This window comes from Bombina bombina, chromosome 4 (genome assembly GCF_027579735.1).
Source record: "Bombina bombina isolate aBomBom1 chromosome 4, aBomBom1.pri, whole genome shotgun sequence".
NCBI lineage: Eukaryota > Metazoa > Chordata > Amphibia > Anura > Bombinatoridae > Bombina > Bombina bombina.
This window is the reverse complement of record NC_069502.1, coordinates 48133678-48158117: the sequence shown is the minus strand read 5'-3', so window position 1 is coordinate 48158117 and position 24440 is coordinate 48133678. Positions and strand designations below refer to the sequence as shown.

The following is a 24440-nucleotide window of genomic DNA, read 5'->3' as shown; positions in this document are numbered from 1 at the left end:
TCAAAGGAGAGGGGCGAGAGAGAGCAAAGGAGAGGGGGGAGAGAGAGCAAAGGAGAGGGGGCATGGGCGAATAGGTAATTGTGCACACAATATCCTAAGTTTGGGTTTTTACGCGCTTTGTTTTAACGCGCAAGCAAAAACAGTTTATTTTCAACTCATAAGACAAGCTCAAGCTTACTTCTAGTGGTTAACGCTTGATTGGGACCGTTTAATAGAACTCTACTTGTAATCTGGCCCAATATATTTCATTTTAGTTAGTATATAACTCAGTAGTACAAGACATCCGAATGCCCTGGCAACATTCTATTATAAGACATTAAAGTTACTTATGTGTTGCAATGACATCACTTAGTTGCTATAACGTTTGAGTTGCCATGTGATAAACAGAGGTTTTACATGCAGAACTCATGGGTAATTATTATTATAACATAACTGGGAAATATAACAACAATTTATGGTTTATAAAAAAAAACTTCTGAAGGTCAAACAGCAAGTGCTCTACGGTTAGGAAAACAAAATAAGCTGTTGAAGACAAAAAATAATTTGAAAACTCTGTAACAAGCAAGTTATGTAAATACTTTCAAATGCATTTGTTCCACAAAAATCATGTGACAGCCATCAGCCAATCATAAAATCCAAACGTATATGCTGAGCACTTTTGCACATGCTCAGTAGGAGCTGGAGCTTCAGAAAGCATGCACATAAAAAATTGTGCACGTTTTGGTAATGGAATTATATATTGGAACTTAATACAACCATCTAAATGTCATTTAGAGGTTAAAGCATTTCCTATATAATAAAAGGCCAGGTATGTTTGTCAGATGCAGTCATGCGCAGTAGAGACTGCACGAGGACAAATATACCTGGCCTTAAGGATCGACTTCAGATTAGATCGTCCGTTGGGGGGGCGTGGCCAGGCATGGCGAGGGGGCGTGGTTGGCTTGAGTGCCACAATGGGGGCATGACCAGACGTGATCGGACAGGGAGTGGGCGTGGCTGACTGGCAGGGGCGTGGCCTGAGAGCGACAAAGAGTGGGGAGAGATAGCGGGGGCAAAAGAGAGGGGAAAGAGGGGGGAGAGAGAGCTAAAGAGAGGGGGAGAGAGAAAGAGAGCAAAAGAGAGGGGGAGAGAGAGTTAAAGAGAGGGGAGAGAGAGAGCTAAAGAAAGGGGAGAGAGAGCAAAAGAAAGGGGGGAGAGAGAAAGAGAGAGGGGGAGAGAGAAAGATAGGGGGAGAGAGAGTTAAAGAGAGGGGGGAGAAAGCAAAAGAAAGGGGAGAGAGAGCAAAAGAGAGGCGAGAGAGCAAATGAGAGGGGGGGAGAGAGAGCAAAAGAGAGGGGGAGAGAGAGCAAAGGAGAGGGGCGAGAGAGAGCAAAGGAGAGAGGGGAGAGTTAAAGAGAGGGGAGAGAGAGAGCTAAAGAGAGGGGAGATAATGCAAAAGAAAGGGGAGACAGAGCAAAAGAGAGGGGAGAGAGAGCAAAGAGAGGGGGGAGAGAGAAAGAGAGGGGGAGAGAGAGCTAAAGAGAAGGGGGAGAGAGAGTTAAAGAGAGGGGGGAGAAAGCAAAAGAAAGGGGAGAGAGAGCAAAAGAGAGGGGAGAGAGCAAATGAGAGGGGGAGAGAGAGAGCAAAAGAGAGGTGGAGAGAGAGCAAAAGAGAGAGGGGAGAGAGAGCAAAGGAGAGGGGCGAGAGAGAGCAAAGTAGAGAGGGGAGAGCAAAAGAGAGGGGGAAGAGAGCAAAGGAGAGGGGGAGAGAGAGCAAAAGGAGAGGGGGAGAGAGAGCAAAGGAGAGGGGGAGAGAGAGCAAAGGAGAGGGGGAGAGAGAGCAAAGGAGAGGGGGAGAGAGATCAAAGGAGAGGGGGGAGAGAGAGCAAAGGAAAGGGGGACAGAGAGCAAAGGAAAGGGGGAGAGAGAGCAAAGGAGAGGGGGAGAGAGATCAAAGGAGAGGGGTAGAGAGAGCAAAGGAGAGGGGGGAGAGAGAGCAAAGGAGAGGGGGCATGGGCCGGGCGTGGTCGGTAGCATGGGCTGGCACGGTCGGCACGAGAGATAGGGGAGAGAAATAGAAAGAGAGGGGGAGAGACAAAAAGAGACAGGAAAGAGCTAATGAGAGAAGAAAGAGCAGACGAGAGGTGAAAGAGCAAAATAGAGGTAAGAGAGAGCAAAAGAGAGGGGAAGAGAGAAAGAAAAAGAGAGGGGGAGAGAGAGCAAAAGAAGAGAAGGGGGAGAGAGGGGGGAGAGAGGGGGGAGAGAGAGCAATAGAGAGGGAAGAGAGAGAGCAATAGAGAGGGGAAGAGAGAGAGCAAAAGAGAGGGGAAAGAGCAAAAGAGAGGGGAAAGAGCAAAATAGAGGGAAGAGAGAGAAAAAGAGAGGGGGAGAGAGAGCAAAAGAGAGGGGGAGAGAGAGTAATAGAGAGGGGGAGAGAGAGAGCAAAAGAGAGGGATGGAGAGAGAGAGCAAAAGAGAGGGATGGAGAGAGGCAGAGCAAAATAGAGAGGGGGAGAGAGAGAGCACAAAAGAGAAGGGGAGAGAGAACGTGCAAAAGGGGGGGAGTGTAAAAGAGAGAGAATGCAAAAGAGAGGGGGGGAGAGAGTGCAAAAGAGAAGGGGAAGAGAAAGCAAAAGAGAGGGGGAGAGAGGGAGCAAAAGAGAGGGGAGAGAGCAAAAGAGAAGGGGAGCGAGAGAGAGCGCAAAAGAGAGGGGAGCTGAGCGCAAAAGAGAGCGGGAGAGAGCACTAAAGAGAGGGGGAGAGAACGCAAAAGAGAGGGAGAGAGAGCGCAAAAGAGAGGGGGAGAGAGAGAGCAAAAGAGAGGGGGAGAGAGAGAGCGCAAAAGAGAAGGGGAGAGAGAGAGCGAGAGAGAGAGCAAAAGAGAGGGGGAGAGAGCACAAAAGAGAGGGGGAGAGAGAGCACAAAAGAGATGGGGAGAGAGAGAGCGCAAAAGTGAGGGGAGAGAGAGTACACAAAATAGGGGGGAGAGAGAGAGCGCAAAAGAGAGGGAGGAGAGAGAGAGCGTAAAAGAGAGGGGGGAGAGAGAGCAAAAGAAAGGGGGAGAGAGAGCAAAAGAGAGGGGGGAGAGAAAGCAAAAGAGAGGGGGCGAGAGAGCAAAAGAGAGGTGGAGCGAGAGAGAGTGCAAAAGAGAGGGGGAGAGAGAGCAAAAGAGAGGGGGGAGAGAGAGAGCAAAAGAGAGGGGGGAGAGAGAGAGCAACGTAGATGCCTTGTGTGATTAGCTCACCCATGTGCATTGCTATTTCATCAGCAAAGAATATCTAAAGAATGAAGCTAATTAGATAATAGAACTAAATTGGAAAGTTGTTACATGTTATTTCTTTCATGTAATTAGCAAGAGTCCATGAGCTAGTGACGTATGGGATATACATTCCTTCCAGGAGGAAGTTTCCCAAACCTCAAAATGCCTATAAAGACACCCCTCACCACACCCACAAATCAGTTTTACAAACTTTGCCTCCTATGGAGGTGGTGAAGTAAGTTTGTGCTAGATTCTACGTTGATATGCGCTCCACAGCAGGTTGGAGCCCGGTTTTCCTCTCAGCGTGCAGTGAATGTCAGAGGGATGTGAGGAGAGTATTGCCTATTTGAATTCAATGATCTCCTTCTACGGGGTCTATTTCATAGGTTCTCTGTTATCGGTCGTAGAGATTCATCTCTTACCTCCCTTTTCAGATCGACGATATACTCTTATATATACCTTTACCTCTACTGATTCTCGTTTCAGTACTGGTTTGGCTTTCTACTACATGTAGATGAGTGTCCTGGGGTAAGTAAGTCTTATTTTCTGTGACACTCTAAGCTATGGTTGGGCACTTTTATATAAAGTTCTAAATATATGTATTCAAACATTTATTTGCCTTGACTCAGGGCGTTCAAACATTCCTTATTTCAGACAGTCAGTTTCATATTTGGGATAATGCATATGAATAAATTTTTTTCTTACCTTAAAATTTGACTTTTTTCCCTGTGGGCTGTTAGGCTCGCGGGGGCTGAAAATGCTTCATTTTATTGCGTCATCCTTGGAGTGGACTTTTTTGGCGCAAAATTTTTTTTCTGTTTCCGGCGTCATACGTGTCGCTGGAAATTGCCTCATTTTTGACGTTTTTTTTGCGCCAAAAGTGTCGGCGTTCCGGATGTGGCGTCATTTTTGGCGCCAAAAGCATTTAGGCGCCAAATAATGTGGGCGTCTTTTTTGGCGCTAAGAAATATGGGCGTCACTATTGTCTCCACATTATTTAGGTCTCATTATTTATTGCTTCTGGTTGCTAGAAGCTTGTTCACTAGCATTTTTTCCCATTCCTGAAACTGTCATTTAAGAAATTGGATCAATTTTGCTTTATATGTTGTTTTTTCTATTACATATTGCAAGATGTCCCAGATTGACACTGAGTCAGAAGATACTTCTGGAAAAACGCTGCCTGGTGCTGGATCGACCAAAGTTAAGTGTATCTGCTGTAAACTTGTGGTATCTGTTCCTCCAGCTGTTGTTTGTAATGAATGTCATGACAAACTTGTTAATGCAGATAATATTTCCTTTAGTAATGTTACATTACCTGTTGCTGTTCTGTCAACATCTAATAATCAGAGTGTTCCTGTTAACATAAGAGATTTTGTTTCTAAATCCATTAAGAAGGCCATGTCTGTTATTCCTCCTTCTAGTAAACGTAAAAGGTCTCATTTTTCAGATGAATTTTTAAATGAACATCATCATTCTGATTCTGATAATGGTTCCTCTGGTTCAGAGGATTCTGTCTCAGAGGTTGATGCTGATAAATCTTCATATTTATTCAAAATGGAATTTATTTGTTCTTTACTTAAAGAAGTCTTAATTGCATTAGAAATAGAGGATTCTGGTCCTCTTGATACTAAATCTAAACGTTTAAATAAAGTTTTTAAATCTCCTGTAGTTATTCCAGAAGTTTTTCCTGTCCCTGATGCTATTTCTGAAGTAAACTCCAGGGAATGGAATAATTTGGGTAATTCATTTACTCCTTCTAAACGTTTTAAGCAATTATATCCTGTGCCATCTGACAGATTAGAGTTTTGGGCCAAAATCCCTAAAGTTGATGGGGCTATCTCTACTCTTGCTAAACGTACTACTATTCCTACGGCAGATAGTACTTCCTTTAAGGATCCTTTAGATAGGAAGGTAGAATCCTTTCTAAGAAAAGCTTACTTATGTTCAGGTAATCTTTTTAGACCTGCTATATCTTTAGCGGATGTTGCTGCAGCTTCAACTTTTTGGTTAGAAGCTTTAGCGCAACAAGTAACAGATCATAATTCTCATAGCATTGTTAATCTTCCTCAACATGCTAATAACTTTATTTGTGATGCCATCTTTGATATCATTAGAGTTGATGTCAGGTATATGTCTCTAGCTATTTTAGCTAGAAGAGCTTTATGGCTTAAAACTTGGAATGCTGATATGTCTTCTAAGTCAACTTTGCTTTCCCTTTCTTTCCAAGGTAATAAATTATTTGGTTCTCAGTTGGATTCTATTATCTCAACTGTTACTGGAGGGAAAGGAACTTTTTTACCACAGGATAAAAAATCTAAAGGTAAATTTAGGTCTAATAATCGTTTTCGTTCCTTTCGTCACAATAAGGAACAAAAGCCTGATCCTTCACCCACAGGAGCGGTATCAGTTTGGAAACCATCTCCAGTCTGGAATAAATCCAAGCCTTTTAGAAAACCAAAGCCAGCTCCCAAGTCCACATGAAGGTGCGGCCCTCATTCCAGCCCAGCTGGTAGGGGGCAGATTACGTTTTTTCAAAGAAATTTGGATCAATTCAATTCACAATCTTTGGATTCAGAACATTGTTTCAGAAGGGTACAGAATTGGCTTCAAGATAAGGCCTCCTGCAAAGTGATTTTTTCTTTCCCGTGTCCCAGTAAATCCAGCGAAAGCTCAAGCATTTCTGAAATGTGTTTCAGATCTAGAGTTGGCTGGAGTAATTATGCCAGTTCCAGTTCTGGAACAGGGGCTGGGGTTTTATTCAAATCTCTTCATTTTACCAAAGAAGGAGAATTCCTTCAGACCAGTTCTGGATCTAAAAATATTGAATTGTTATGTAAGGATACCAACATTCAAAATGGTAACTATAAGGACTATCCTGCCTTTTGTTCAGCAAGGGCATTATATGTCCACAATAGATTTACAGGATACATATCTGCATATTCTGATTCATCCAGATCACTATCAGTTTCTGAGATTCTTTTTCCTAGACAAGCATTACCAGTTTGTGGCTCTGCCGTTTGGCCTAGCAACAGCTCCAAGAATTTTTACAAAGGTTCTTGGTGCCCTTCTGTCTGTAATCAGAGAACAGGGTATTGTGGTATTTCCTTATTTGGACGATATCTTGGTACTTGCTCAGTCTTCACATTTAGCAGAATCTCATACGAATCGACTTGTGTTGTTTCTTCAAGATCATGGTTGGGGGATCAATTTACCGAAAAGTTCATTGATTCCTCAGACAAGGGTAACCTTTTTAGGTTTCCAGATAGATTCAGTGTCCATGACTCTGTCTCTGACAGACAAGAGACGTCTAAAATTGATCTCAGCTTGTCGAAATCTTCAATCACAATCATTCCCTTCGGTAGCCTTATGCATGGAAATTCTAGGTCTTATGACTGCTGCATCGGACGCGATCCCCTTTTGCTCGTTTTCAAATGCGACCTCTTCAGCTCTGTATGCTGAACCAGTGGTGCAGGGATTACACAAAGATATCTCAATTAAAACCGATTGTACGACACTCTCTGACGTGGTGGACAGATCTCCATCGTTTAGTTCAGGGGGCTTCTTTTGTTCTTCCGACCTGGACTGTAATTTCAACAGATGCAAGTCTGACAGGTTAGGGAGCTGTTTGGGGGTCTCTGACAGCACAAGGGGTTTGGGAATCTCAGGAGGTGAGATTACCAATCAATATTTTAGAACTCCGTGCAATTTTCAGAGCTCTTCAGTCATGGCCTCTTCTAAAGAGAGAATCGTTCATTTGTTTTCAGACAGACAATGTCACAACTGTGGCATACATCAATCATCAAGGAGGGACTCACAGTCCTCTAGCTATGAAAGAAGTATCTTGAATACTGGTATGGGCGGAATCAAGCTCCTGTCTAGTTTCTGCGGTTCATATCCCAGGTATAGACAATTGGGAAGCGGATTATCTCAGTCGCCAAACGTTACATCCGGGCGAATGGTCTCTTCACCCAGAGGTATTTCTTCAGATTGTTCAGATGTGGGGACTTCCAGAAATAGATCTGATGGCTTCTCATCTAAACAAGAAACTTCCCAGGTATCTGTCCAGATCCAGGGATCCTCAGGCGGAAGCAGTGGATGCATTGTCACTTCCTTGGAAGTATCATCCTGCCTATCTCTTTCCGCCTCTAGTTCTTCTTCCAAGAGTAATCTCCAAGATTCTGAAGGAATGCTCGTTTGTTCTGCTGGTGGCTCCAGCATGACCTCACAGGTTTTGGTATGCGGATCTTGTCCGGATGGCCTCTTGCCAACCGTGGACTCTCCCGTTAAGACCAGACCTTCTGTCACAAGGTCCTTTTTTCCATCAGGATCTCAAATCCTTAAATTTAAAGGTATGGAGATTGAACGCTTGATTCTTAGTCAAAGAGGTTTCTCTGACTCTGTGATTAATACCATGTTACAGGCTCGTAAATCTGTATCTAGAAAGATATATTATAGAGTCTGGAAGACATACATTTCTTGGTGTCTTTCTCATCATTTTTCCTGGCATTCTTTTAGAATTCCGAGAATTTTACAGTTTCTTCAGGATGGTTTGGATAAAGGTTTGTCTGCAAGTTCCTTGAAAGGACAAATCTCTGCTCTTTCTGTTCTTTTTCACAGAAAGATTGCTAATCTTCCTGATATTCATTGTTTTGTACAAGCTTTGGTTCATATAAAACCTGTTATTAAGTCAATCACTCCTCCTTGGAGTTTGAATTTGGTTCTGGGGGCTCTTCAAGCTCCTCCGTTTGAACCTATGCATTCGCTGGATATTAAATTACTTTCTTGGAAAGTTTTGTTTCTTTTGGCCATCTCTTCTGCTAGAAGAGTTTCTGAATTATCTGCTCTTTCTTGTGAGTCTCCTTTTCTGATTTTTCATCAGGATAAGGCCGTGTTGCGAACTTCTTTTAAATTTTTACCTAAGGTTGTGAATTCTAACAACATTAGTAGAGAAATTGTGGTTCCTTCATTGTGTCCTAATCCTAAGAATTCTAAGGAGAGATCATTGCATTCTTTGGATGTAGTTAGAGCTTTGAAATATTATGTTGAAGCTACTAAGAATTTCCGAAAGACTTCTAGTCTATTTGTTATCTTTTCCGGTTCTAGGAAAGGTCAGAAGACCTCTGCCATTTCTTTGGCATCTTGGTTAAAATCTTTAATTCATCTTGCTTATGTCGAGTCGGGTAAAACTCCGCCTCAAAGGATTACAGCTCATTCTACTAGGTCAGTTTCTACTTCCTGGGCGTTTAGGAATGAAGCTTCGGTTGATCAGATTTGCAAAGCAGCAACTTGGTCTTCTTTGCATACTTTTACTAAATTCTACCATTTTGATGTGTTTTGTTCTTCTGAAGCAGTTTTTGGTAGAAAAGTACTTCAGGCAGCTGTTTCAGTTTGATTCTTCTGCTTATAATTTCAGTTTTTTTCATTATAAGATTTAAACTTTATTTTGGGTGTGGATTATTTTCAGCGGAATTGGCTGTCTTTATTTTATCCCTCCCTCTCTAGTTACTCTTGCGTGGAAGATCCACATCTTGGGTAGTCATTATCCCATACGTCACTAGCTCATGGACTCTTGCTAATTACATGAAAGAAAACATAATTTATGTAAGAACTTACCTGATAAATTAATTTCTTTCATATTAGCAAGAGTCCATGATGCCCACCCTTTTTGTGGTGGTTATGATATTTTTGTATAAAGCACAATTATTCCAATTCCTTATTTTTTATGCTTTCGCACTTTTTTCTTATCACCCCACTTCTTGGCTATGCGTTAAACTGATTTGTGGGTGTGGTGAGGGGTGTATTTATAGGCATTTTGAGGTTTGGGAAACTTTGCCCCTCCTGGAAGGAATGTATATCCCATACGTCACTAGCTCATGGACTCTTGCTAATATGAAAGAAATGACTTTATCAGGTAAGTTCTTACATAAATTATGTTTTTCCACCTGAATCATGAAAGAAAAGTGTTGGGTTTAGTGTCCCTTTAATTATAAAATGACTCAAAATTATATGAAATGATTTATTGCACACGTCATAAAATGATATTTAAGTAAAAAATTCTTGCAAAAATGCTGTCATATAGTTACCTAGACACATGCATGAGCCTGAGCTTACATCCCTGCTTATTAACAAAGGATACCAAGAGCACAAAGAAAATTTGACAATTAAAGTCAATTAAATTAGAAAGTTGTTTAAAATTGTATGCTCTATTTGAATCATGATAGAAAAATTGAGGGTTTCATTTATCTTTAAGGAAAAAAAACAGACAGAAGACAAAAACATTTCCAATCCACACAATCCCATAACAAGAAAGCTTAGTCACCTCTTCAAGTTCAGACCTGAAGAAACAGCCAATTACAATTGTGTTCATCAAAAAGCTAAAAAATGCTGCATTCAAACATATGATACGGTCAATATTAAAGGGACAAGATAGTGATAAACTCTAATTCATTCCAGCATGGCATTGTATCACTACTTGGTCAGTAGCTCTCTACTATGTGAGTTTGGTCCCAAGTATCAGTTGCCTATTTGATTTTATTATCACAGAACTTCACTATTTTACCTCTTTTATTTTGAGGTTATCTGCAAATGAAGATCTGAAGATCAGACAGAATTATATACATCCCAAGGACTATATCCTTACTCTTTTTGTCACATGATTATAGTGCACTGTGTTGTACATTACTTTTTGCTTTGTACTTTACCTATGGGTTTAACCAACCCCTTTGCAGGATTAAACACATTCAGCTAGATTTAGAGTTCTGCGGCCAAAGGGGTGCGTTAGCTACGCGTGCTTTTTTTCCCCCGCACCTTTTAAATACCGCTGGTATTTAGAGTTCACAGAATGGCTGCGTTAGGCTCCAAAAAAGGGAGCGTAGAGCATATTTACCGCCACTGCAACTCTCGATACCAGCGTTGCTTACGGACGCGGCCAGCTTCAAAAACATGCTCATGCACGATTCCCCCATAGAAAACAATGGGGCTGTTTGAGCTGAAAAAAACCTAACACCTGCAAAAAAGCAGCGTTAAGCTCCTAACGCAGCCCCATTGTTTCCTATGGGGAAACACTTCCTAAGTCTGCACCTAACACCCTAACATGTACCCCGAGTCTAAACACCCCTAACCTTACACTTATTAACCCCTAATCTGCCGCCCCCGCTATCGCTGACCCCTGCATATTATTATTAACCCCTAATCTGCCGCTCCATACACCGCCGCAACCTACATTATAGCTATGTACCCCTAATCTGCTGCCCCTAACACCGCCGACCCCTATATTATATTTATTAACCCCTAATCTGCCGCCCCCGCTATCGCTGACCCCTGCATATTATTATTAACCCCTAATCTGCCGCTCCGTACACCGCCGCAACCTACGTTATCCCTATGTACCCCTAATCTGCTGCCCCTAACACCGCCGACCCCTATATTATATTTATTAACCCCTAATCTGACGCCCCCAACGTCGCCTCCACCTACCTACAATAATTAACCCCTAATCTGCCAACCGGATCTCACCGCTATTCTAATAAATGTATTAACCCCTAAAGCTAAGTCTAACCCTAACACTATCACCCCCCCTAAGTTAAATATAATTTAAATCTAACGAAATAAATTAACTCTTATTAAATAAATTATTCCTATTTAAAGCTAAATACTTACCTGTAAATAAACCCTAATATAGCTACAATATAAATTATCATTATATTGTAGCTATTTTAGGATTAATATTTATTTTACAGACAACTTTGTAATTATTTTAACCAGGTACAATAGCTATTAAATAGTTAATAACTATTTAATAGTTACCTAGTTAAAATAATTACAAAATTACCTGTAAAATAAATCCTAACCTAAGTTACAATTAAACCTAACACTACACTATCAATAAATTAATTAAATACAATACCTACAAATAAATACAATGAAATAAACTAACTAAAGTACAAAAAATAAAAAAGAACTAAGTTACAAAAAATAAAAAAATATTTACAAACATTAGAAAAATATTACAACAATTTTAAACTAATTACACCTACTCTAAGCCCCCTATTAAAATAACAAAGACCCCCAAAATAAAAAAATGCCCTACCCTATTCTAAAATTAAAATAGAAAAGCTCTTTTACCTTACCAGCCCTGAAAAGGGCCCTTTGCGGGGCATGCCCCAAAGAATTCAGCTCTTTTGCCTGTAAAAAAAACATACAATACCCCCCTCCCAACATTACAACCCACCACCAACATACCCCTAATCTAACCCAAACCCCCCTTAAATAAACCTAACACTAAGCCCCTGAAGATCTCCCTACCTTGTCTTCACCACGCCGGGTTCACCGATCAATCCAGAAGAGCCTCCGATGTCTTGATCAAAGCCCAAGCGGGGGGCTGAAGATGTCCATGATTCGGCTGAAGTCTTCATCCAAGCGGGAGCTGAAGAAGTCCATGATCCGACTGAAGTCTTCTATCAAGCGGCATCTTCAATCTTCTTTCTTCCGGATCCATGTAGTTCATCCCGCCGACGCGGAACATCCATCTTCACCGACGACTTCCCGACGAATGACGGTTCCTTTAAAGGACGTCATCCAAGATGGCGTCCCTCGAATTCCGATTGGCTGATAGGATTCTATCAGCCAATCGGAATTAAGGTAGGAAAATTCTGATTGGCTGATGGAATCAGCCAATCAGATTCAAGTTCAATCCGATTGGCTGATCCGATCAGCCAATCAGATTGAGCTCGCATTCTATTGGCTGATCGGAACAGCCAATAGAATGCAATCTCAATCTGATTGGCTGATTGGATCAGCCAATCGGATTGAACTTGAATCTGATTGGCTGATTCCATCAGCCAATCAGAATTTTCCTACCTTAATTCCGATTGGCTGATAGAATCCTATCAGCCAATTGGAATTCGAGGGATGCCATCTTGGATGACGTCCCTTAAAGGAACCGTCATTCGTCGGGAAGTCGTCGGTGAAGATGGATGTTCCGCGTCGGCGGGATGAACTACATGGATCCGGAAGAAAGAAGATTGAAGATGCCGCTTGATAGAAGACTTCAGTCGGATCATGGACCTCTTCAGCTCCTGCTTGGATGAAGACTTCAGCCGGATCATGGACATCTTCAGCCCCCCGCTTGGGCTTGGATCAAGACATCGGAGGCTCTTCTGGATCGATCAGTGAACACGGCGTGGTAAAGACAAGGTAGGGAGATCTTCAGGGGCTTAGTGTTAGGTTTATTTAAGGGGGGTTTGGGTTAGATTAGGGGTATGTGGGTTGTAATGTTGGGGTGGGGGTATTGTATGTTTTTTTTTACAGGCAAAAGAGCTGAATTCTTTGGGGCATGCCCCGCAAAGGGCCCTTTTCAGGGCTGGTAAGGTAAAAGAGCTTTTCTATTTTAATTTTAGAATAGGGTAGGGCATTTTTTTATTTTGGGGGTCTTTGTTATTTTATTAGGGGGCTTAGAGTAGGTGTAATTAGTTTAAAATTGTAATATTTTTCTAATGTTTGTAAATATTTTTTTATTTTTTGTAACTTAGTTCTTTTTTATTTTTTGTACTTTAGTTAGTTTATTTCATTGTATTTATTTGTAGGTATTGTATTTAATTAATTTATTGAGAGTGTAGTGTTAGGTTTAATTGTAACTTAGGTTAGGATTTATTTTACAGGTAATTTTGTAATTATTTTAACTAGGTAGCTATTAAATAGTTATTAACTATTTAATAGCTATTGTACCTGGTTAAAATAATTACAAAGTTGCCTGTAAAATAAATATTAATCCTAAAATAGCTACAATATAATTATAATTTATATTGTAGCTATATTAGGATTTATTTTACAGGTAAGTATTTAGCTTTAAATAGGATTAATTTATTTAATAAGAGTTAATTTATTTTGTTAGATTTAAATTATATTTAACTTAGGGGGGTGTTAGTGTTAGGGTTAGACTTAGCTTTAGGGGTTAATACATTTATTAGAGTAGCGGTGAGATCCGGTTGGCAGATTAGGGGTTAAGTATTGTAGGTAGGTGGAGGCGACGTTGGGGGCATCAGATTAGGGGTTAATAAATATAATATAGGGGTCGGTGGTGTTAGGGGCAGCAGATTAGGGGTACATAGGGATAACGTAGGTTGCGGCGGTGTACGGAGCGGCAGATTAGGGGTTAATAATAATATGCAGGGGTCAGCGATAGCGGGGGCGGCAGATTAGGGGTTAATAAATATAATATAGGGGTCGGTGGTGTTAGGGGCAGCAGATTAGGGGTACATAGGGATAACGTAGGTTGCGGCGGTGTACGGAGCGGCAGATTATGGGTTAATAATAATATGCAGGGGTCAGCGATAGCGGGGGCGGCAGATTAGGGATTAATAAATATAATATAGGGGTCGGCGGTATTAGGGGCAGCAGATTAGGGGTACATAGGGATAACGTAGGTGGCGGCGTTGAGCAGTCGGCAGATTAGGGGTTAAAATTTTAATAGTGTGGGGGCGATGTGGGGGGACCTCGGTTTAGGGGTACATAGGTTTATGGGTGTTAGTGTACTTTAGAGCACAGTAGTTAAGAGCTTTATAAACCGGCGTTAGCCCATAAAGCTCTTAACTACTGACTTTTTTCTGCGGCTGGAGTTTTGTTGTTAGATCTCTAACGCTCACTTCAGCCAAGACTCTAAATACCAGCGTTAGAAAGATCCCATTGAAAAGATAGGATACGCAAATGGCGTAGGGGGATCTGCGGTATGGAAAAGTCGCGGCTGCAAAGTGAGCTTTAGACCCTTTCCTGACTGACTCCAAATACCAGCGGTAGCCCAAAACCAGCGTTAGGAGCCTCTAACGCTGGTTTTGATGGCTACCGCCAAACTCGAAATCTAGCCGATAGCGTTGCAGCATTGACAGTGATAAAATGACATGCTGTAATGAATAAGAGTGTGTAATGTTATCACTATCACAGCAATTACATTTAAATCAATTGACTGCCATGGTTACTTTTTGTTTTTGCTGAGTATCTTTTGCTTCTTTGAAAATATTTGCAAGGACCTACGTGACAAATTGCTGTTTCTTTTTCTTTTCTTTTTTCTTCTGGTTTTGAATTTAATTTGATTTTGCTGTAATACTTTCTTTAAATGTAAACGTTATCTCTTCTTATTAATTACAATTGGACTGAAATTAATTAAAAGAAAAAACATAATTTATGCTTACCTGATAAATTTATTTCTCAGGGATCCAGTCCACGGATCATCCATTACTTGTGGGATATTCTCCTTCCCAACAGGAAGTTGCAAGAGGATCACCCACAGCAGGGCTGCTATATAGCTCCTCCCCTAACTGCCATATCCAGTCATTCGACCGAAAACACGCAGAGAAAGGAGAAACCATAGGGTGCAGTGGTGACTGTAGTTTAAAATAAAAAAATACCTGCCTTAAAATGACAGGGCGGGCCGTGGACTGGATACACCACAAGAGAAATAAATTTATCAGGTAAGCATAAATTATGTTTTCTCTTGTAAGGTGTATCCAGTCCACGGATCATCCATTACTTGTGGGATACCAATACCAAAGCTAAAGTACACGGATGAAGGGAGGGACAAGGCAGGTACTTAAACGGAAGGTACCACTGCCTGTAAAACCTTTCTCCCAAAAATAACCTCCGAAGAAGCAAAAGTATCAAATTTATAGAATTTTGAAAAGGTATGAAGCGAAGACCAAGTCGCCGCCTTGCAAATCTGTTCAACAGAAGCCTCATTTTTAAAGGCCCATGTGGAAGCCACAGCTCTAGTAGAATGAGCTGTAATCCTTTCAGGAGGCTGCTGGCCAGCAGTCTCATAAGCTAAGCGGATTATACTTCTCAGCCAAAACGAAAGAGAGGTTGCCGAAGCCTTTTGGCCTCTCCTCTGTCCAGAGTAGACAACAAACAAAGCAGATGTTTGACGAAAATCTTTAGTAGCTTGTAAATAATACTTTAAAGCACGAACCACGTCAAGATTGTGTAATAGACGTTCCTTCTTTGAAGAAGGATTAGGACACAATGATGGAACAACAATCTCCTGATTGATATTCTTATTAGATACCACCTTAGGTAAAAACCCAGGTTTGGTACGCAGAACTACCTTATCTGCATGGAAGATCATATAAGGAAAATCACATTGTAAGGCAGATAACTCGGAAACTCTATGAGCCGAGGAAATAGCTACCAAAAAAAGAACTTTCCACGATAAAAGTTTGATAACTATGGAATGAAGAGGTTCAAACGGAACCCCCTGAAGAACTTTAAGAACCAAATTTAAGCTCCAAGGTGGAGCAACAGGTTTAAACACAGGCTTGATTCTAACTAAAGCCTGACAAAATGCCTGAACGTCTGGAACATCCGCAAGACGCTTGTGCAAAAGAATAGACAGCGCAGAAATCTGTCCCTTTAAGGAACTGGCTGACAAGCCTTTCTCCAAAAGATAATATCCTGGGAATCCTGACCTTACTCCATGAGTAGCCCTTGGATTCACACCAATAAAGAAATTTACGCCATATCTTATGATAGATTTTCCTGGTGACAGGCTTCCGTGCCTGAATCAAGGTATCAATGACTGACTCGGAGAAACCACACCTTGATAAAATCAAGCGTTCAATCTCCAGGCAGTCAGCCTCAAAGAAATTAGATTTGGATGGTTGAAAGGACCTTGAAGTAGAAGGTCCTGTCTCAGCGGCAGAGTCCATGGTGGAAAGGATGACATGTCCACCCGATCTGCATACCAAGTCCTGCGTGGCCACGCAGGCGCTATCAAGATCACCAATGCTCTCTCCTACTTGATTTTGGCAATCAGACGAGGGAGCAGAGGAAACGGTGGAAACACATAAGCCAGGTTGAAGGACCAAGGCGCTGCTAGAGCATCTATCAGCGTTGCCTTGGGGTCCCTGGACCTGGATCCGTAACAAGGAAGCTTGGCATTCTGGCGAGACGCCATGAGATCCAGTTCTGGTTTGCACCAACGATGAATCAATTGTGCAAACACCTCCGGATGGAGTTCCCACTCCCCCGGATGAAAAGTCTGTCGACTTAGAAAATCCGCCTCCCAGTTCTCTACACCTGGGCTATGGATAGCTGATAGGTGGCAAGAGTGAATCTCTGCCCAGCGAATTATCTTTGAGACTTCTAACATCGCTAGGGAACTCCTTGTTCCCCCTTGATGGTTGATGTAAGCCACAGTCGTGATGTTGTCCGACTGAAATCTGATGAACCTCATTGTCGCTAGCTGAGGCCAAGCCTGAAGAGCATTGAATATCGCTCTCAGTTCCAGAATGTTTATTGGAAGGAGTGTCTCCTCCTGAGTCCACGATCCCTGAGCCTTCAGAGAGTTCCAGACTGCCCCCCAGCCTAGAAGGCTGGCATCTGTCGTTACAATTGTCCAATCTGGCCTGCGAAAGGTCATTCCCTTGGACAGATGGACCCGAGATAGCCACCAGAGAAGAGAATCCCTGGTCTCTTGATCCAGATTTAGTAGAGGGGACAAATCTGTGTAATCCCCATTCCACTGACTGAGCATGCATAGTTGCAGCGGTCTGAGATGTAGACGTGCAAACGGCACTATGTCCATTGCCGCTACCATTAAGCCGATTACTTCCATACACTGAGCCACCGAAGGGCGAGAAGTGGAATAAAGAACACGGCAGGAATTTAGAAGTTTTGATAACCTGGACTCTGTCAGGTAAATCCTCATTTCTACAGAATCTATTAGAGTTCCCAGAAAGGAGACTCTTGTGAGAGGGGATAGAGAACTCTTTTCCTTGTTCACCTTCCACCCATGCGACCTCAGAAATGCCAGAACTATGTCCGTTTGAGACTTGGCAATTTGGAAATTTGACGCCTGTATCAGAATGTCGTGTAAATAAGGGGCCACTGCTATGCCCCGCGGTCTTAGGACCACCAGAAGTGACCCCAGAACCTTTGTAAAGATTCTTGGGGCTGTAGCTAACCCAAAGGGAAGAGCTACAACTGCCTGTTCAGGAAGGCAAACCTGAGAAACCGATGATGATCTTTGTGTATCGGAATGTGAAGATAAGCATCCTTTAAATCCACTGTAGTCATGTATTGACCCTCCTGGATCATAGGTAGGATGGTACGAATAGTCTCCATCTTGAATGATGGAACTCTGAGGAATTTGTTTAAAATCTTGAGATCTAAAATTGGTCTGAAGGTTCCCTCTTTTTTGGGAACCACAAACAGATTTGAGTAAAATCCCTGTCCTTGTTCCTCCTGTGGAACAGGATGGATCACTCCCATAACTAGGAGGTCTTGAACACAGTGTAAGAATGCCTCTCTCTTTATCTGGTTTGCAGATAATTGTGAAAGGTGAAATCTCCCTTTTGGAGGAGAAGCTTTGAAGTCCAGAAGATATCCCTGGGATACAATTTCCAACGCCCAGGGATCCTGGACATCTCTTGCCCAAGCCTGGGCGAAGAGCGAAAGTCTGCCCCCTACTAGATCCGTTACCGGATAGGGGGCTGTAACTTCATGCTGACAGGCTTTTTGGCCTGCTTACCTTTGTTCCAGGTCTGGTTAGGTCTCCAGACCGACTTGGACTGGGCAAAAGATCCCTCTTGTTTTGCATTAGAGGAAGTTGATGCCGTACTCGCCTTGAAGTTTCGAAAGGCACGAAAATTAGTCTGTTTGGCCCTTGATTTGGGCCTATCCTGAGGAAGGGCATGACCTTTTCCTCCAGTGATATCAGAAATGATCTCCTTCAAAGCAGGCCCGAATAGGGTTTGCCCCTTGAAGGGAATGTTAAGCAGCTTAGACTTTGAAGTAACGTCAGCTGACCATGATTTAAGCCATAGCGCCCTGCGCGCTTGAATAGCAAAACCAGTATTCTTAGCCGTTAGTTTAGTCAAATGAACAATGGCATCAGAAACAAAAGAATTGGCTAGCTTAAGTGCTCTAAGCTTGTCAAGTATGTCATCCAATGGGGTCTCTACCTGTAAAGCCTCTTCCAGAGACTCAAACCAGAAATCCGCAGCAGCAGTGACTGGGGCAATGCATGCAAGGGGCTGTAGAATAAAACCTTGTTGAATAAACATTTTTTTAAGGTAACCCTCTAACTTTTTATCCATTGGATCTGAGAAAGCACAACTGTCCTCGACAGGGATAGTAGTACGCTTAGCTAGAGTAGAAACTGCTCCCCCCACCTTAGGGACTGTCTGCCATAAGTCCCGTGTGGTGGCATCTATTGGAAACATTTTCTTAAAAATAGGAGGGGGAGAGAACGGCACACCTGGTCTATCCCATTCCTTAGTAATAATTTCTGTAAACCTTTTAGGTATTGGAAAAACATCAGTGCACACCGGCACTGCATAGTATTTGTCCAATCTACAAAATTTTTCTGGCACTGCAATTGTATCACAGTCATTCAGAGCAGCTAAAACCTCCCTCAGCAACACGCGGAGGTGTTCAAGCTTAAATTTAAATGTAGACATATCAGAATCAGGTTGAATCTTTTTCCCTGAGTCAGAAACATCACCCACAGAAAGAAGCTCTCCTTCCTCAGCTTCTGTATATTGTGAGGGAGTATCAGACATAGCTCTTGATAATACCGCTGACAGGGTATTATCCATGACCGCCACCATGTCTTGTAAAGTAAACGCTATGGGCGCACTAGATGTACTTGGCGCCATTAGAGCATGAGTCCCTTGAGCGGGAGTCAAAGGGTCTGACACGTGGGGCGAGTCAGTCGGCATAACTTCCCCCTCGTCAGATTCCTCTGATGATAAATTTTTTAAAGACAGAATATGATCTTTATTACTTAAAATGAAATCAGTACATTTGGTACACATTCTAAGAGGGGGTTCCACCATGGCTTCTAAACATAATGAACAAGGAGTTTCCTCTATGTCAGACATGTTTAAACAGACTAGCAATGAGACCAGCAAGCTTGGAAAACACTTTAAATCAAGTTAACAAGCAAAAAATAAAAACTGTACTGTGCCTTGAAGAGAAACAAATTTTATCAGAATTTGAAAAACAGTGAAAAAAAGCAGTAAATCAAACAAAATGTTTACAGTGTGTATAATAAGCTAACAGAGCATTGCACCCACTTGCAAATGGATGATTAACCCCTTAGTTCAAAAAAGGATAAAAAAAACGATATAGACTTTTTTTAACAGTCACACCAAACTGCCACAGCCTTGCTGTGGGCCTACCTTCCCCAACAAACGATTTTGGGAAGCCTAAGAGCCCTTGAGAGAGGGCTATAGCATTCAGGGAACTCCTGGAGGAAGCTGGATGTCTCAGTCTGTAAAAGTTACTGCGCAAAAAAGCGCTAAATTAGGCCCCTCCCACTCATAGTAACACAGTGGAAAGCCTCAGGAAACTGTTTCTAGGCAAATTTAAGCCAGCCATGTGGAAAAAAACTAGGCCCCAATAAAGTTTTATCACCAAATTATATATAAAAACGTTTAAACATGCCAGCAAACATTTTATATTGCAAATCTATAAGAGTATTACCTCAGAAAGTAAGCATGATACCAGTCGCTATTAAATCACTGTATTCAGGCTTACCTTACATAAATCTGGTATCAGCAGCATTTTCTAGCATTCACATCTTCTAGAATTTTTTTTAACTGCACATACCTCATAGTAGGATAACCTGCACAGCATTCCCCCGCTGAAGTTACCTCTCTCTTCAGTCATGTGTGAGAACAGCAATGGATCTTAGTTACAACCTGCTAAGATCATAGAAATCACAGGCAGATTCTTCTTCTATTTTCTGCCTGGGACAAAATAGTACAACTCCGGTACCATTTAAAAATAACAAACTTTTGATTGAAGAAAAAAAACAACTACGTTACACCACTTCTCTCTTACTACCTCCATGCTTGTTGAGAGTTGCAAGAGAATGACTGGATATGGCAGTTAGGGGAGGAGCTATATAGCAGCTCTGCTGTGGGTGATCCTCTTGCAACTTCCTGTTGGGAAGGAGAATATCCCACAAGTAATGGATGATCCGTGGACTGGATACACCTTACAAGAGAAATAGAAAACACTGGTGTAGCTGTTATACAATGATTTTGTTTTTGTATTTAGACTGATAAGGACAGGGGCCACAGATAGGTTGTAGAAAGAATATAGGTAAGTCAGTGACACCCAGATAACATAGAACTGAATACAGTAGAATACAGAGGAAGAAGTCACCTTAGTCTAATCTCACCTGTCTCACTGACGTTTATTAAAGCTTGGTCACTGACCATGTGACAACTGTTAACAGAGCAGCAAGGCACTACTGGGATCTGACTGAAACCATCTAGTGAGCCAATGACAAGAGGTATATGTGCAGCTGCCACCAATCAGCAGCTAGTTCCCAGTACTGCATTGCTGCTCCTAAGCATAGCTAGGTATGATTTTCAATAAGGGATATCGAGTGAACACAGCAAATTAGATGATAGAAGTAAAGTGGAATGTTGTTTAAAATTGTATTCTCTATCATAATCATGAAAGAAAAAACGTGGATTTCCTGTCCCTTTATTCACCGTCACCTGTCTTTGTTTTAGACAGCACAAATATAGGAACAGACACCTTAATATGTGGGCTATTCTTTGCATAGTAATGGCTCTTCTGAGATATTAAAGGGACATTAAACACTTTCAGATGGTAATATAAAATGATAAACTGTATATATAATAATAACTCTGCAATTTACTTTAATTATTTATTTTGTCTCCTTTTTCCTGTAATTCCATTCTGAAATAGCAGAAATGGAAGTGCAGAATACTGTTATATAACACACAGCCATTGGCTGCACACTCGTGACCTATTTATAACTGTCCCTAATTGGCCACAGCAGAGAAAGAAACCTAAGTTACAACATGGCAGCTCCCATTGTTTTATAGACACTACAACTTTACACTTATTTTGTCAATATTTAAACAACTAATTAAACATAAAAAAATACATCTACTTGTTATTCTCAGACTAATCTTTTCTTTGAATACATCATTATATCTCAGTTAACCCTTTAACTGAGCGCTACTAAGGAGATACAGACAGTGTTTAAAGAAACATTATACTTTTATTTCTTGCTACTATTTTTTATATAACTAAACGTCCCTGTGCAGAATACAACTAATTTCTTGTTAGACATTTTCCTCTCCACTAATACAACTAAGTGAATTGTTTATCAGCCAGTAGCCAAATGGATACTTGAGTATCTGTCATAAAACACGATTAATTTCTTGCAAATTACCTTATGTATTATAGAAATGTTTTGAGTACAACGTTCCTTTAACTAAGGAATGTTATAGTTATTGTCTATTGCATTTGTATGGAGTGAGAGTGAGTGTGAAAGAAAAAGGAATGATCTGATGTCTTGTCTGACTTAACTGTAAAGTGTGTCTAAAAAGCTTACGGTAATAACAGTAAAAACATAACCTGCACACAAAGCAGCTGAATTCTGCCATGGTCAGTAATGGACCTGTTCAATTCCCTACAATTACTTAGAAACATGCGCGCCGCTAATAGTGACCCTGCTGGAGTTAGAGTATTTCTTGCAGATGAATGTATATTTATAGGTGCAGTAGTCGTTTAGTAGTCAGATAGAGCATGCACTTTTAAACAACGGTCCTATTTACTTTATTCTCTTTGTAGCCTTTGTTGAAAAGCATACCTAGGTAGGCTCGGCAGCAGCAATGCTATACAGGGAGCTGGCTGCGGATTGGTGGCTGCACATATGCCTTCCTTTCATTGGCTCACCTCATGTGGTTAGCTAGCTCCCACTAGTGCATTTCTGCTACTGAACCTATCTAGGTTTACTCTTTAAAAGAGGATAGCAAGAGAACAGAGCAAATTTGATAATAGAAGTAAATTGGAAAGTTGTATAAAATTGCATGTTCTTTCTGAACCATGAAAGTTTACTTTTGTCTTTACTGTCCATTAAATTAGACTTATATTTGTATGAATGGCTTTATATCTAACTTACTGCTTCAGATTTTGGTGGGACGGGTGGTGGAGTCTCTGTCCTTGTTTCCTCCACAGCTAAGGCTGGTGGTGGAGAAACTGCTTTCCCTTCTAATGGAGAAGTTGTCACAAAAGAGATAAGGTCCTGGTGAGTCTTATTTCCACTCTCTAAACCAATCGGCTTGCTACTTGGCTCAGAATAATTCTCAGTGTTCTGGTTGGTCCAAAGTTCTTCATATGGAATCTCAAGTTGCTCCTGAGTCCTAAAATCATGTTCAACCCAATCTGGAGTCATGTACTCCCGATCAAGATCTGAGTTGTCAGAAGAGGACCCCAGACCCTGATGTTGAACCTCCCTGCAGTCCCGTGGACTGGGATCTTCTGGAAGTGTCCCACTATAAACACAGAGGGAAAGCCGCTGAAGACCTTGGCTAAGCTCCTCACGGGTATAGTTGATTGAGCCAGCAGAGAAACCTTGCAAACATACTCTGATCTTACGAGGGCTGGCACATTCCTCTGCAAAATCTGTCTTTGTTTCTCGAACAGCCTTGGAGTATTCATCTGGGTTAAACTTTTGCTCTTGGCAGAAAAGAGAGCAGTCTCTCACCAGTTTGTCAAAGTGAGGGTCCCCACAGAGGAGACCCTCAGGGAGAGAAAAACGTGGCATGTCTGTAAGAAGTAGAAAGTGGAAGGGGTTCACTTCTTCTTTTCGCAGAAGGCAACACAAAACCACAGTTTTGGAGATAATGCTCACCAACTTGTAGCGGTGACCTTCACGGATAACATGGTGGTCATAAGGGTTGCGAGCAGGGCGAGTGGGAACGACAACATTTACAGGCAATCGCACCTTCTCAATGATACTTCTGATGGTGTGTTCACCCTCCTGCATTTGTAGCTCCAGTGGACTCCGAGTGCTAAAACTTCCCTTGCACTGAAAAGGCAGGCTAAGGCTCTCGTTGGTGCGATGGTTCATGCAGATCAAGCATGGCATCTTACCCTTAACCTGTTTACCAAGGGTGCCCGTTTTGCCCAGTTTCTTGAGAATAGTGTTGAAACGTGACTTTTCCTTGACTGTTTTGGCGCATAAGATCTCAGCCTGGCCCATCAGAGTTAGTTCATCCCCTGTGTGCAAGGTAAAGTTGTAAACCTCACTGTCTTCACTGAACTCCCCAGACACCACCTGGAGGAAAAGACAAATATTAATTTAAGTCATTTTAGATAAATAGACAGGAGGTATAATGAATTTAATGGACATAAAACACCTTGTAATTAGAAGATTTTTGAAGTCATGTAATAAATTAAAATAAGAGGTGAGTGTAAAACCTTTCTGAATTTATTAACACCATTTTATTAGTAGGAGTTATTACTGTAATAGACAAGGCTTTCCACTGTCATTTTCTTAGCAAAACTTGGATTGTTTTACAGTATGTTATATTATTATCTCTGCTAGGATATTTGAGACAGATATGTGGCTGGGTCAGGCTTGAAGTGATAAGAAAGTGAAAATTAAATTTGTATGATTCAGATGGAGCATGTCAATTTAAATTCACTTCTATATTAAATTAACTTTGTTCTCTTAGTATCCTTTGTTGAAAACATATGTTCATATCCTACACTACTAAGAGCTAGCCACCAATCAGCAAACGCTACCCAGGAGCTGAACCAAAAATGGGCCAGGTCCTATACTTAAATTTCTGCTTTTTCAAATAAAGACAGCAAGAGAATGAAGAAAAAATGGGTTTAGTATCCCTTTAAACGTTATGCACTGAAATATCAGATGATAATTGATTTGTGACTCTATGCTTTAATACTTTACATTTGTAGAATCTTGCTTAAAACTGTGCTGCATATATAGACCAAGAATGTGTAGCAGATAGCAGATAGACAGACAGACGGATAGCTAGATAGATGATAAACAGATAGACAAATAGATGGATGGATGGATAGACAGAAAGACAGACAGATAGATAGATAGATTGATAGACATACAGAGATATAGATGGATAGGTTATAGATAGATTGACAGATACATGATAGATAGACAGACAGATAGATGGATAGACAGACAGACAGAAATATAGATAGATAGATAGATAGATAGATAGATAGATAGATAGATAGACAGATAGATGGATGGATAGACAGACAGATAGATAGATAGATTGATAAATAGATAGAAAGATGATAGATAGATAGATAGATTGATTGATTGATTGATGATAGACAGACAGACAGATAGATGGATAGACAGACAGACAGAAATATAGATAGATAGATAGATAG

The 24440-nt window shown here is 41.3% G+C and overlaps 1 protein-coding gene across 1 annotated transcript in view; it reads right to left on the bottom strand.

Moving 5' to 3' along the window:
* Positions 1-24440, bottom strand: part of GAREM2 (GRB2 associated regulator of MAPK1 subtype 2) — a 271203-nt gene that overhangs the window by 47093 nt on the left and 199670 nt on the right. Inside the window, exon 4 of the mRNA XM_053708899.1 lies at positions 22180-23337. Within this exon, the coding sequence (XP_053564874.1) occupies positions 22180-23337 (1158 nt within the window). The remainder of the gene's footprint in view (positions 1-22179; positions 23338-24440) is intronic.